The following is a 13,695-nucleotide window of genomic DNA, read 5'->3' on the forward strand; positions in this document are numbered from 1 at the left end:
GCCCCACCCGGGGCAGCTCTGGCCCTTTAAGAAAGAAAAAATAAATGATAAAAGTCGCAGGACTCACCACTTCTGCTGCCGGGGGGTGGGGGGCAATCCCCACTGCCCCCTGCTGCCCTGCACCATGTGGAGGACTCTGCATGAGCCCCCAAAGCCCCGAGGCTGCTGCAGGAGCGGTGTGTCCCAGGGCTTTTCTCATTTTTTTTTAATTTCATTTTTTTTCTTGAAGGGTCAGACCTGGCCCGGATGGGACACCCATGGGGGGGCCTGGGGGAGCGAGGAGTTAGTCAGGGGGGCTCATGCAGAGCCCCCAGTGCAGTGGGGGGCAGCAGGGATTCCCCCCCGCCTGGCAGTACCCAGTGAGAACCGAGGCTTTTCTTTAAAATACTGGGAGCTAGAACAGGCAGGGGGTGGGGGAGCGGGGGGACTGGGGTGGCTGGCAGGGCTCCCCCCCTGGTCCCCTGCCCCTAGTCCTTACCAGCTCAGAGTCAGCTGCAGTTCCCTGCTGCAACCACTAGGGACTGCCTGAATCATCAAAGCTCTCTGAATCTTTTCTGAAGATCTGGAGAGCTTTGAATCAGTTCAGGCCTTTTAAATGATCCCCTGATTCGATTCAGATTCAGAGATGCAACCACCAAATTGGGCCAAATCTCCTCTGAATCCACTTACCACCCGAAGTTTCGCGCAGCCCTATTGGTCAGGTGTTCCACTCCAGTTAGGTCAGTGGATCTCTCCCCTTAAGATGCAGAAAACTACCATTGATATATATACAAGCCCTTTAAAGAGCTGCACTGCAAGCAGGTATATGAAGGGTTTTCAGTTTTTGCCAAACTAAAAACCAAAAATATTTTGCTTTGAGTGCTGGCAAAATAAAACACTTCACTGTGTTTTCAGGTTTCTAAATCCAATTTATTCCCTTTCTGTTTTAAATTTGAGAATGTAGTAAACAAAAGCATCATTCAAAAATGAAAAGTCACAGCACTTCACTTAGAAAATGTGGAAACCAAGGGCCAGATTCCATTCTATTAGGTGTCTAAGTAGACTTAGCTGCCTAAGTGCAATACTACTCCAACCTGTTCAAATCCCTGAAAATCCATTACTGTGTCTACCTTTGTAACACTCTTTCATCTGACCCTTAAGACTGAGTCAAAAAGACCAGTGAGAAGGAGGAGGACCCACACGCTATTTTTTGCATTAAGTGTTTTTCAGGGATATGAACAGAGTGGAAAGAAATCTCACTTAGATGTTTAAGTCCATGTAGGAGCCTAATAGTTGGAATAGAATCTGGCCCCAAATATTTCAATTTTTGTACATTTAAATGGTTTCTTTTCAGGTGCAAATATGGATCAAATTCAACCCAAATGTTGTGAACTGTTTTAGTCCCCACAGCATTGTCTTTTGGTGAATAAACTACTCACTGAAAGAAAAAATGATAACGTATAGCTGCAGCATCAGATCAGCTCTCATCCTCTCCTATGATCTGTAGTTCCCCTTCTCTTGCTAACTCCCACCCTGGCATGGAATGGTAAGAAGAAGCACCAATGGATTGTATGCTACAACAAAGTCTCAGTCTCTAATCAGGAAACCTACTGGATGCAGAATCAAGGTGCTTGTATTACCTGCCATAAAGCAAGAATGCCATTGCACCAGTAAAGAGTATGTTTACAAACCACTTTTACAGCCATGGAGCAAACACCACACCAAATAAGTCATCTGTCCTGGGCTATGTCAGAGGGTCCTCAAAGGCACATCCTTGAAACCAAAGCCGTGTGTAGCAAGTCATCTTCTCTGGCATGTAAGTAGATTTTATCAACCTGAATTTTTTGCTGTTGAAAGGAAATCTTTGTTGATTCAGAATCCAGTGCAAAAAAGTGAGCTTGGGAAATAACTACTTGGTTATGTTGAAAAGTATTATTCAGTAATGGTTTTTAAAACAGTGTAGTATAGTATATATTCATTCAGAGAAGGTCAAGATATCCAGGGGAGAAATATGTGGAAAAAGCCATGTTCTGTTCCCAGGTCTAGCATAGGAGTGTTAGTGACTTAATACAGTCTAATAGGCTGTTCTAACATTTGCTGTCTTGCAAAAGGAGAGAACTTTATATAGGGGCAAAAGCAGCAAGCTTGTGTGTACTGTATGTAATGTGGCATACAGTTCTTATGTAAGTGTCTGCTTTGCTGGCACATCAGCCCAGTGCATCCTTATGCCTCGGGAGGGAAGTCTCATTGCTTGTCCTTCAGTAAGTTCCCTGTGTAGTGTAAAGTATAGCCAGGAATGAATCCCTGTTCCTCAGTTCGCATTGATCTAGGGCTGAATCTGGAAAGATTCCTATTGACTTCCATGGGCTTAACATCAATCCCTTAATCTTCTATGATTGAGTGCTGGCTGCCACAGAAACCTGTTTGCCCATTAACATGGACTCTGTTGCCTTGCAGGGATTGGCTGTCTTCAGCTACCTCACTGGGAGCCTGGTTGGAGTTCATCTGCCACAGGTCATCTAAGTGAAGTGGGGCAAGTAATAAAACAGAAATGAAGAAAGGAAAGGGGCATAATGGAGCCCCCACCATATTTAACCTGCTTGGTGGCTCTTATTTGCAGTCCTCCCAGACTGGGGTGAATAGTTTTGGGGTTTAGTTAAGAAGGGGCTGGTTGGGGCTTCAGGGCTTTTGAGTATGTTTTCTGTTTTGACCCACCTAATGTCAGACTTGATGGATGTTAGTACATGCTGCAAGATCTGCCTGCTCTCCCAGGTTCCTCCAGGAGGGAAAGGAAAAGTGATTGGGAAATGGAGCTCATGTCTTTAAGGATAACTCTACAGGGATTGCATTTCTCGTTATAAATCTCTCCTGTTTATTGTGATGAGCTGTGGTATTTACTATGTGCATTGTGCCTAGAGCACAGGTTTGGCATCATTGTAATATTAAAAATAAATGCATCCACTGATAAAATAAATTGTGGCTTCTTTTACTGACAGACGGTCGGATCTCCTGAGCTAGGGGAGTAGCTTCTGAGCAGAGTTTTATTCCAGAAATAGCTCCATTACACCAATGTGCACAGGGATTCCTGTTTCTTGTTGGAATATCAGCTTGTTTCATTTGTAGAATGCTTTGGGAAGAAAGTTGTAATGTAAGCAGGGGCTGATCCAGAGCGGGGTGCGGTGGCATGGACGCAAGCACTCATTCAGTAGATGACATTGTGGGAGCAACTTTTTTATAACTCTGACTTGGGATAAAAACCCCTCCTCCCTTCCCCTGTGTGCTCAGAGGCACCTCCCCTTCCCTACCTACTTCTCTGAGTGCTCCCAAATGTCAGGGAAGTGAGGGGAGGGTTCAGATTTGCTCCTGCTCTGCTCCAGCTGGGCTAAGCTAGGGACAGCAGTAGTGGCAGGCAGGTTCCTCCTCCCTGCCAAACCCCCTAATGTTTCCCAATGGTCTTCTAGGTCATTCCTCAAACACACCCCATGTCATGATGTGAAAGTGGGGTTGTCATTATGAAAGGGCCACTTACAGCTGCCCAATGCAGTGCCTACACCAGGGGACTCTGACCTTGTCTCCTCAGAGCCATTTAGGGCCCTATATGCTGCCCAAACGGCAGGCAGATTTCTGACCTGGACTTTGGAGTCTGTGTGAAATCTTGTCCTAGAATTCACAGCAGAATAACATTGCATGTGACTCAGCATGGTTTTTTATAATTAGATTGTAGTGCTTATTTTCTGGCTAAATTATCCCCAAAGACTCTCTTGTTAATTTGCAAAGTCATATTAAACGCCATGATATGATTGCACCATCAAACAGCTGATGAGCTACTTGGGTATCAAAAGCCTTTTCAAATGATGCCCTTCGGGGCTGGATGGCATTGCTTTTCCTCCTCCATCCCTGACTGAAAGGTCATTAGACTTTAATGGACAGGACCTGGAAATGGAGCACTAGATTCAGCTGCAATTGCAAGTCTGACAGTGACTTCTTGATGTTTTGTAGACACAGGAGGAGCCTGCTTTAAAATGAAACCCTATAGTCAGTGAAAGTTGACCCTCTACAAGTTAAATAGGTCCCCTGGTTATCTCCCCTCAGTGGCTGTCATGGCAATTTGGCTACATTTTTCAAGTTAAAATGCCTGGTTTTTCACTGGGTCTGTAAACTGAAGCTGGGAATTAGAAGCTGAACTATGTTCTTCCTGCCTCTTACTGGGCATCATCCACAGTTGTGCAACAATAGGCCATGACATGGTGTGCATTGGGCCAGATTCTATTCAATTTATTAGGCTTATAAATGGACTTAGGTAGCCAGTTGGATTCTGTTTTGCCCTGCTTAAGTCCCTGAAAATGTGTCAATACAAAAAGCGGATAGGTCCTCTTCTTCCTTGATTCTTCCTTGTGATTTATTTTTAAGGGTAGGATGACAATATATTACAAAAGTTAAGATGTATTACTGGATTTTCAGGGGCTTGAACCAGGTACATTTAGCCATCTAAGTCCATTTATGCATCTAATAGGTGGCATAGGATTTGGTCCTTGGTGTGCAGCTGGGGATATTGCAGCAGAGAGCTTCCCAATATCTATAACATGCATCAATATCCTGTAATACTCTGCAACAGCTTATTGTAATCAGCATATGGCTCATTGATATCACATTGCATCTTAGTCTATGAAAATCTTTCAAAGGAACTTTATGGGAAATGTGTACTGTATGCGTTCCCTGAGAAATGTCCTTCTCATAAAGAGGAGTGGGAGGTGCTTTTCCTTTTTTTCTTCATTCTGATTTTGAGAGGATTTGCTGTTTGTTGTTTATTCCGATCCTTGTTTATGGTTCTCTGATTTTTCTTGGATTGTGGCTGTCTGTCCTATGGACTAGCTGGGGAATTACCCAAAAGAGCAGAATTGGAGGGTTAGCATTTCTGGAGCAGATTCATGTTCAGCATCCACTCTTCAGTTTTGGTGGTTGACTAGAAGAATGTGGAGGAAGGAGGATGGCAAAATGCATTTTGCCCGGGGTGCTGAAACAGCTACCATGATCTGGATACTCTTCCCCTAAACCCACTGGGTTTAGTGGAAATCTTTTTTGCCTTTTCCCAGAAACCTCTTTTGCCCTCTCAGCAGCAATTAGTGGCCCGGCCTCCAGAAGGAGTTTAATTTAAGTTTGATTTAATTAGCTTTACCTGTTTAGCCTATCAAAAAGATCAAGAAGTTAGTTGACTACAGTGTATCTGTACTTTTCCATGAAGAAAATGTAGGATGCCAAAGGGTTCCTTAATTTAGCTGAGAGACACAAGACAAACCAGTGGCTGAGAGTAAAATTCCAATTAGAAGCAAGGCACAAATGTTTTAATGGTAAGAGTGATTAACCATTTGAAAAAATCTCCCAAGGGATGTGATGGGTTCTCCATCTTGGCACATCAGTAAATGAGTAAAATTCAGTGAACTGAGTTATATAGGAAGTAAAACTAGGTGATTGATTGATACCTTCTACCCTTAGCGTCCACAAGTCTATGAAAATTAAAACACGATATAGCAAATTGTTCTTAATTAAATGTATTGGTGCTAGAGACAGAACTGCACTGTCAGCTTCACACTTTGGGAGAGAGGACTTTCCTAAACTTCTTTTCTCCTTCAGCTCCTAATTCTTTCTTCACCCCTACCAGATACCGCACCTTGTCATCACCACAGATCTTTATTATGTTTCTTTTCCTCCACCAGCATTTTTTCCTACCCATTGAACATAATGGGCATAACGGTTTTGTGCTAGTATTTTCTAGGTCCTAGCTGTGTACCTCTGCATATATATACCTATACAGGACATCTTCAGAACAAGCTCAACAAGCACACTGTATCAACCTTCTGCATATAATCATGTCTCCCTCTAGTGGCTGGCCCTTGCAAGAAAAAGACCCTGATTTAGACTACCTGGGCGCTTGTACATGTGACACCATTACCGTGTACATATGACAAAAATGTCATTTTATGTCGCTTAATGGTGTCATGCTGTACACGTGCATGAGTTTTGGGGGTTTCAAATGAGTTTGCATAATGCAAACTAAACTACATCCTGTTTGTATGTAGTTGCAATGATGCAACTGTCAACTCACCCTCCAGCTGCAGGCAGGCAGGCAGGCAGGCAGCCGCAGAAAAAAAGGATCAGGCTCCTCACTGATTCTTCCTTCAGCAGGCTCCTGCAGTCAGCAGGATGCCCAGGGCCATATGGGAATGGGCTGGCTTGCCCCTGGGGCAGCAGAGGAAGGCAACAGGAGGCCAGCTGAGTTTCCTGGTGGCCACAGAAGGCAGTAGGGATGGTGTGAGGGGCACTGGAAGCCCAGGTTAGCTGCTGGCTGGGTGCTGCCTCAGCTTGGAGGCACCCGATCCAATGCTTCCTTGAGCCTGCCCAGGCTTCCAGCACCTTGTGCACCATCCCCGCCACCTTCTCTGGCCACCAGCAAATACAGCTACCCTCCTGCCACCTACCCATACTGCTCCAGGGGCATGCCAGCCCATTCCTGGGCAGCCCCAGCCATCTTACTGGCCGCAAGAGGCTGCTGAAGGTAGAAGTGGTGAGGGGCCTGATTCTTATTTATTTATTTTTTTTTGAGTGGAGCCTTCCTGCCTGTCCTGCGGCCAGGGGCTGAGCTGCTGGCATGCAGTGGCAGTGCCCCCCAGGGCCGCCCAGGTGGGCTGTTAGTGGGCTGGGTGCTGCCCCAGCTCAGAGGCAGCACCCTGCCCAATCCAACTGTTCCCCGAGCCCACCTGAGGAGCAGCACCCAGTGGGGTTCCAGCGGGCTGGCTCGGGGAACAGTTGGATCAGCTGGGTGCTGCCTATGAACTGGGGCAGTACCCAGCCCCCTATTAGCCCGCCTGGGCAGTCTCAGAGAGCACCACCACTGCAGAGGGAAGGACCGAGGCCCCTCGCAGTTCAGGGGCTGCTTGGCCCACTGGCAGCTCACCCCCGGCTGCAGGCAGGATCCAGCACCAAAAAAAAAAGGAATTGGGCCCCTCTCTATAACATGACAGAAAAATTGAAATGATGGGTTTCAGTTAAAAACCCACTGTTTAATTTAGGTGGCATAGAATAAAATCCTGAGTACTAAACCCATCACATGTACAAGCACCCCCTGTCACTAGCTACCTTAGCTTGAATGGCAGAGGCTTTTTCTGAGACCACTAGGTCCCAGAAACTTCTGGGTCTGTATGTAGGCAATACAAGGGCAGAAATCCATTGGTGCAAATGAGTTGTCATGTCTCTCCCAATGACTTTAAGTGGGAGTTGCCCATCTTACTGTCTTTTGTGTCTTGGAAAGTCTCCTTTCAAGAATTTAAGGCTGGAGAACTGACTTCTAGATACAAAAATATTTCTGAAAACACCTAAGGGAAAAGTTGTATGATACAGATGAAATGTTGATGGTCCTGTTTTAAAGTGTCTCTCTCCCTTCTGAATTAACTGACTCTTCCTTCTTTAATTACAGTAATGAATTTAGCAAGTTGGTAGCAGAAGAATACCTCAGCTTCTTTGACTTCACTGGACTGGCACTTGACAAAGCACTCAGGTAAGCTGATATTAAATTGATTAAATCAAGTGGTCCATGTGTTTTTCACCCATTTCTCATGAAGCGCAGGTCCCTTGATTCAATTAAAATTTGATGTCTGGTTGTACATGAAATGACAGCTGGAGACTGACAGATTTGTTGTTGCAACAAGAATACAAGCTGTGGTTAAATATTTACCTTGACGTAATAATCAGCTCAATATGTTTCCTCTGAAAATGGGCCTGGTATGCAGAACTGAATCCACATTTCCCAGAGCTGGAAGGGGGTTGAATCTAGCATTCTAGTTGGAGCCCATCTCTCATTTGAAAACAAGAGTGAATTAAATAATTCTCCAGTTTACTGCAGGGCTTTACAACTCTTCGAAGCAAAGCTGAGGCCCATTCCACTATATAAAGAGTAGTCTTGGATTCAGGGACCTGAGCTGGAAGTATGTACCCTTTCATGGCACAGAGCCCAGCTGCCTGAGGACTTTTTGCCTTGCAGCACACAAGATACAAAGAGAAACAGAGAGAGCAACAGAGTGCAAAGCAGCGTGAAAGGGTACATAGTCCATGGCAGTGCTCCACAGACCAAAATGTTCCAAAACTGCTCCAAGGATTTAGCATATTTCCCCTTTCCCATAGATCAGGTTGAGCACTTGGGCTCCAGCTTTCATAGAATCATAGGGAAGTACGGCTAGAAGGGACCTCACAAGGTCATCTAGTTCAGCCTCCTGCTCATGGTAGTATCATCCGTCTAAACCATCACAGATAAGTATCTGTTTAATCTGATTCTTAAAAGTTTCACACACAACCTTTTCACACAGCTACTAGGTGCAATGCCTGAAAACATGGACAAAACCCCAGTTTTGGCCCTAACCCTCTAGACCTTTAAACTTAAATGCCATTTTCTATTTGCAGAACATTCTTAAAAGCTTTCCCTCTGATGGGAGAAACCCAAGAACGGGAGCGTGTGCTGATCCACTTCTCCCGGAGATACTGCCAGTGCAACCCAGAGGAGAGCACTTCAGAAGGTACCTGATTCTTCTGACACCTTGCCCTAACTCAACACACTGTAGTGTACCCTGCTCACCGCGTGCGTCCAGAAATGTATATGTGCTGTAGACAAGATCTGAGGTCCCAAACTGCAGACTGGGCATCACTAGTGGCTGGGAGAGCACTGCTGGTACTTTGCAAATTGCTGATGGGTACTGACTCTTATAGCATGAACAACTTTCTGAAAGAGTCATGCCTCACGTAAGGGGACATTCAAAAATAAAATGTGGTTAATAAATGATTAACGGATGTTATGCCATGTTACATAAAGGAGTTGTCCACTCTTCAGGTGGTGATAAGCACAGCAAAAGGAGGCACATATGAGTGATGTTTAAGTGCACAACTTTGCCAAAAACCTCCAAATTTGAGACAACAAAACTATTTGAATTTGTGGCAAACTTGGTGTATAATTTTAGCCACAAAAATACATTTTTGGAATGTCAAAATATTTCATTTTGCTGTTATCAAAACAGAATATTTTGAATCTTAATTTTAAAAATGACTTTTCAAGAATAAATTGTAAGGTAAATTAAAAAACCCTGAAAAATAAAAATGCCCTCTCTCTTCCCCATTGAAATGTTTCAGGTGTGTGTTTTACAAGTAAAAAAGAATTGGCTTTGGACAACTCAATTCTCTTTTTGCCGCAGCCCTAAAAGGCATTATAGATGGTGGTAGTGCACAGGAGTTTCTTAGCATGATGCAATATTTCACATGCAACATTTCTGTTAATATACAGACAACCCCCGCTTAGCACTCCTAATTGGGTCCTGAAAAACTGAGCATTAAGCAAAATGAGCATTAAGCGAAACAATGTATTTGATGACCCAAGATGGCGACCGCAAGTGTTTTTAATGACCCAAGATGGTGACCGTGAGTGTTATAGGGAAACTTGCTGAGCGCTAAGTGAAATCAGGTATCAATTTAAGATAAGCATTATAGCAAAATAGCGCTAAGCGAAACAGCATTAAGCGGGGGTTGCCTGTATTTGTCATCCCTTTTTGCAGAGTCAATAGCTACACTTGCAATATGAACGACTTCCTCTTCCCAGTGAATGAACATGTTGGCACTCCCATTGATCTGTGCTCACTATTCCAGCAAACTATAAAAACAGCCTGGAGTAGGTGGAGGGGGTTTCTGTTTGAAATGTTTATTAAAGTTATCCCCAGTAAACAGATGAGACCAGACAGATGTTTGGACTTTGCGTACAAGATAAAAGTAATGCAAAATGAAATGCCCAGAGCACAGTTGGCAAGCAGAAGTTTGGACAACCCTGTGAACATGAGTTTGACAGCTTCATCATTTAGTTGAGACATTATTGCTTTCCACGGAGAGGAAAACAGACCTTAGGAGAAGATATTTGCACAAGTGCAGTTAGATGATGGGGCTTTAGACCATGAGGAAGGAGGTTGAAGAGCTGGAATTTCACCTGATAGGACTCTCGGTAACAGCCACTGCAAAGGGACATGTAACGTTGCAGTTGTTGCTATTGGAATTAGATGTTTTGCTTGTTCATGCAGTTGAACAGGAATGATTCTCCTGGCAATAAATTTGAAAATTTTGTTCTTAAAAATGTAAGGATCAAATTATTTTCTTTTGAGCAGTGCTTTCAGAACTGCTTTTCTGAGTAAACAATACTCAGTACAAGTACATCTGGCAAACTCAGGCTCTATATATCAAACCTAAATTGATCAACAAGTGTCTCTTTAACAATACTATAATCACTTAATAAGAAACTGGTATACGTGTCTAAGCAGCTCCTCCCTTTCTTAGCCAATTACCAGACAGAATATTCTTATGGTAAATTGTACATTCACTGACTAAATGTACAATTGTACATTCACTGACTAAAATGCTAGCAAATCACGTCTCTGATTTAGGAACACTAATTTGCAGGGGCAGGTATTTTTCAAATGTTTGAGAGTGCTCAGGTCAAACACAGGACAAGATGTACAATACATGGAACATAACATACTGTGTGCAGTTGGCTTCCTAGGAGGGCACTCTCCAGAACATGACACACTACAGTTACTTGGTGACATTGGCTTATGCTGTGCAGTCAGTAATAACATACTTGTGTAAGTCGTTAGGTCAGTGGCTGCAGACTGCCATCGGTCTAATCTATTAGACCCAACATTTGGATCTAAACACTTCTCAGACAGCTTTGTCTGGGTTAAATTCTGACCCTGTCTCTGATACTGGCCACTTTTGGGGTGCTGACTCCCTGACTGGTCCATTGCCTGAAGCAAGGGACTACTTAGTTCACTTGCCTTAAGGTCTGAGACAAGCACTATAACTTCCATTCTCCCCCCCGCCCCCCCAGTCACTTATGCATGCTTCCTAGAGCTCCACCCTGATGGGCACTGTGGTTTGTAGTTAAACTTTTCATGGAAACTTGGCAGATAAAATAAGGAACAGAGGCTTTGTGAGAAACTTCTCAAACACACACACTTAACTCTCCTGTACTATCTGAGAGTAACAAAACAATAAACAACTGAATGCAGTTTCCCCGTCAGGTTCCTCATCGCTCCTGAGAATCTTTGGGTTTGGCCATTACTCTTGGCAAGGACAAAACCGCTTTTGTCTTTACTCCTCCAGCTGTGTCTTTTGTTTCCAGCAGTGGCCTGGTTCCCTTTGCTTATAGAGCATCAAGTCTAAAACTAGTCTATTACTGGGTGGATTTTCCATGCTTCAGTCCTTTTGGGTTGGGAGGGAGCCCTTAAAAGGCAATGGTTATGTTGGTAGTAAGACTACTATTTTACCGAGAAAGGACTATTAAACACTGATGGGCCTGTGCTCATGTCATACCTTCTTAGACACAGTTCTTCACTGTGTGCCAGGTTCTGTATACAAAATAGATAAACTAATTCACAAAGACTGTTACAAACATAAATAGTGTTCAGAAAAGCAAATGGAATTCATTGCTGGGCACAAATATATCCACCCAAACTGTTGTATATGTGTAACTGTACATTTAATGCCAATGGCCTTTGACAAGAATGTAGATTCTGTCTCTTTTATGTGAAGGAGCATAATGTACATTACAGTGCACATTGAAAAACAAAATACATTTGTACTAGATTAGAAGTGACACAGCTGCTAGTTGTGAAGATAAGGAAGTTTGAGAGCAAGATTTTCTTTGACATGTGTCACTTAAACAAGTAACCTGGATTCTTGAAGACTCCACTGAATGAAGGGTGGGAATTATGGCAAGGGAAATAATAGACAGTCATGGAAATCTGGTAAATTCCCTTTGTCACATTTTTTCATGTTCTTTAGTGATACTTTTGTAATGACATCATGCATTGGACTGCTTTTGTCCTACCCTTCCCAAAAATACTTGCCTTCCAGGTTCCCTGCTGGCTCTATTAGGTGAACTCAGGCAAGTCATTTAACCTCTGTGACAACACAAGGAAACTAACTAATTAGCACTGGATAGGTGTCAGTGCTTGTGACATCCTAAAATCTTAGTCAATGCAAGCTTTCCATGAAGAACCTCTAGCCCATCCTGGAGGGATCAGTCTCTCCAGGGCTAAGACAGTGGATTCCCTGTTTGGCACTGGAAAGAAAGGTTTTTCTAATTTGACCCATGGCATAGAGAGGTCTGGTACCATACTTCATGATCACCAGGGATCTGGGTTTTCTGTTTGCCATGGAAAAATGCAGTAAAACATGGGTTTTCTTTTTTAAAGGAGAAAAACATGGGAAACAATGGGTTTCCCTTTGCAAGCTGGCAGAGTTCCAACCTAAAAGGGGCTGGAGGGAATGGGAGGCGGGCGATCAGGCAGGAGGCACCACTTGCATGTGTGCACACACACACGCACGTGGCAGCCAGGCAGCATGAGAACAACAGCTCCTGCAGCTCCACACAGTTAAGCTGGGGTGGGGATTGAGGCCCCTGTAATGTGGGTGGGAGGAGGCTGAGCAGGGCAGGGGCTGCAAATGCTGCTCAGCCAGGGTGGTGGATGGGGCCTGGAGCCGGCAGGAATGTGTGCCTGCAGGGCCCAGGAAGGGAACAGAACGGAGCCGTGAGTGATTCATCCAGAGGGTAGTGGTGGCTGGCTCCCCACCACTGTACTCATGCCTGCGGGGGGCACGAACTCCTCAGATTTGTGCGTGGGGCAGGGGTGCATGTGGACTGGCCACTGTGGGCTCAGGGTTCCCTGTCCTGCAGCCCTCCCCACAGAGGCCTCCATGGCCCAGCAGGCAGGAGCCAGAGCGGCAGTGCAGGGTAGGGGAGAGCATGAATGACTCCTACCCCCAGTGGCTGCGGGGGCATGGTGGTGGCAGGAGCGTGGCAGTGGAAGCCCAGTGGCGGTCAGTGAGGAGCTCCCGCAGACACTGCCAGTGCTGTTGGTGGTGGGGTGAGATGGGGTGAGCACTGACCAAGGGTTGTTGACCACTTGCAGCTGCCACCAGCAGACACCACTGGCACTGCCTTTTTCTAGGGGATGCACTGCCATGCTCAGGGGTGCATTTGCACCCGCATGTACCCCCTGTGCATCGCCCCTGGGGCAGAGAGGGGCAGGGAGGCTTGCTGCTGCTGCTAGTAGCCCTGTGCCACCATGGAGGGGTGCCCCCTGCATGCCCGGCAGCAGCGAAGATGGTGGCATGAAGCTGTGCCCCTTGCTACTGCCAGGTGGGCAGGAGACGACCCACAATGGTGGTGTGGGGCTCCTGGCATGGAACCAAACCTCCACACCCCACTCTGCCATCCCACACTGTGTCTTGCCTGCTGGGCCATGGAGCCCCCAGGGGGAGAGAAGCAGGGCAGGGAGCCCTAAGCCCGCAGTGGGCAGCCTGCAGCAGCCATCCCTGTCCCCATGTGCTCTGCTCCAGCTGTGCTGCCCGTGTGGGAGGGGGAGCCAGGTTCCACGCTCTGCTCAGACTGCAGCAGCCGCCACCTCCCACAGGCAACAGCCAGGGCTGCTGGGGGGAAGCATAGTTCTGGCAGCTGGGGGCCCCTTCCAGCAGGGCTGGATGGAGGGGGCATGAGACTGTGGATCAGGAGAGATGGGCACTGGCAATACCAGGGGGATGTGGTTTGGGAGTGAGGGACACCAGCAGGGCCAGGGTTTTATGGATGGAGAGAGAAGAACACAGGGCCAGTGGGCTGTGGGTAGATAATGAGGG

The 13,695-nt window shown here is 45.7% G+C and overlaps 1 protein-coding gene across 2 annotated transcripts in view; it reads left to right on the forward strand.

The window, feature by feature from the left end:
* Positions 1–13,695, forward strand: part of PSD2 (pleckstrin and Sec7 domain containing 2) — a 201,261-nt gene that overhangs the window by 109,069 nt on the left and 78,497 nt on the right. For both annotated transcript variants that reach the window (XM_019534783.1, XM_019534784.1), the window contains 2 exons: positions 7,451–7,531; positions 8,431–8,543. In XM_019534783.1, the coding sequence (XP_019390328.1) occupies positions 7,451–7,531; positions 8,431–8,543 (194 nt within the window). The remainder of the gene's footprint in view (positions 1–7,450; positions 7,532–8,430; positions 8,544–13,695) is intronic.

This window comes from Crocodylus porosus, unplaced genomic scaffold, assembly GCF_001723895.1.
Source record: "Crocodylus porosus isolate Cpor-Errol unplaced genomic scaffold, CroPor_comp1, whole genome shotgun sequence".
Lineage (NCBI taxonomy): Eukaryota > Metazoa > Chordata > Crocodylia > Crocodylidae > Crocodylus > Crocodylus porosus.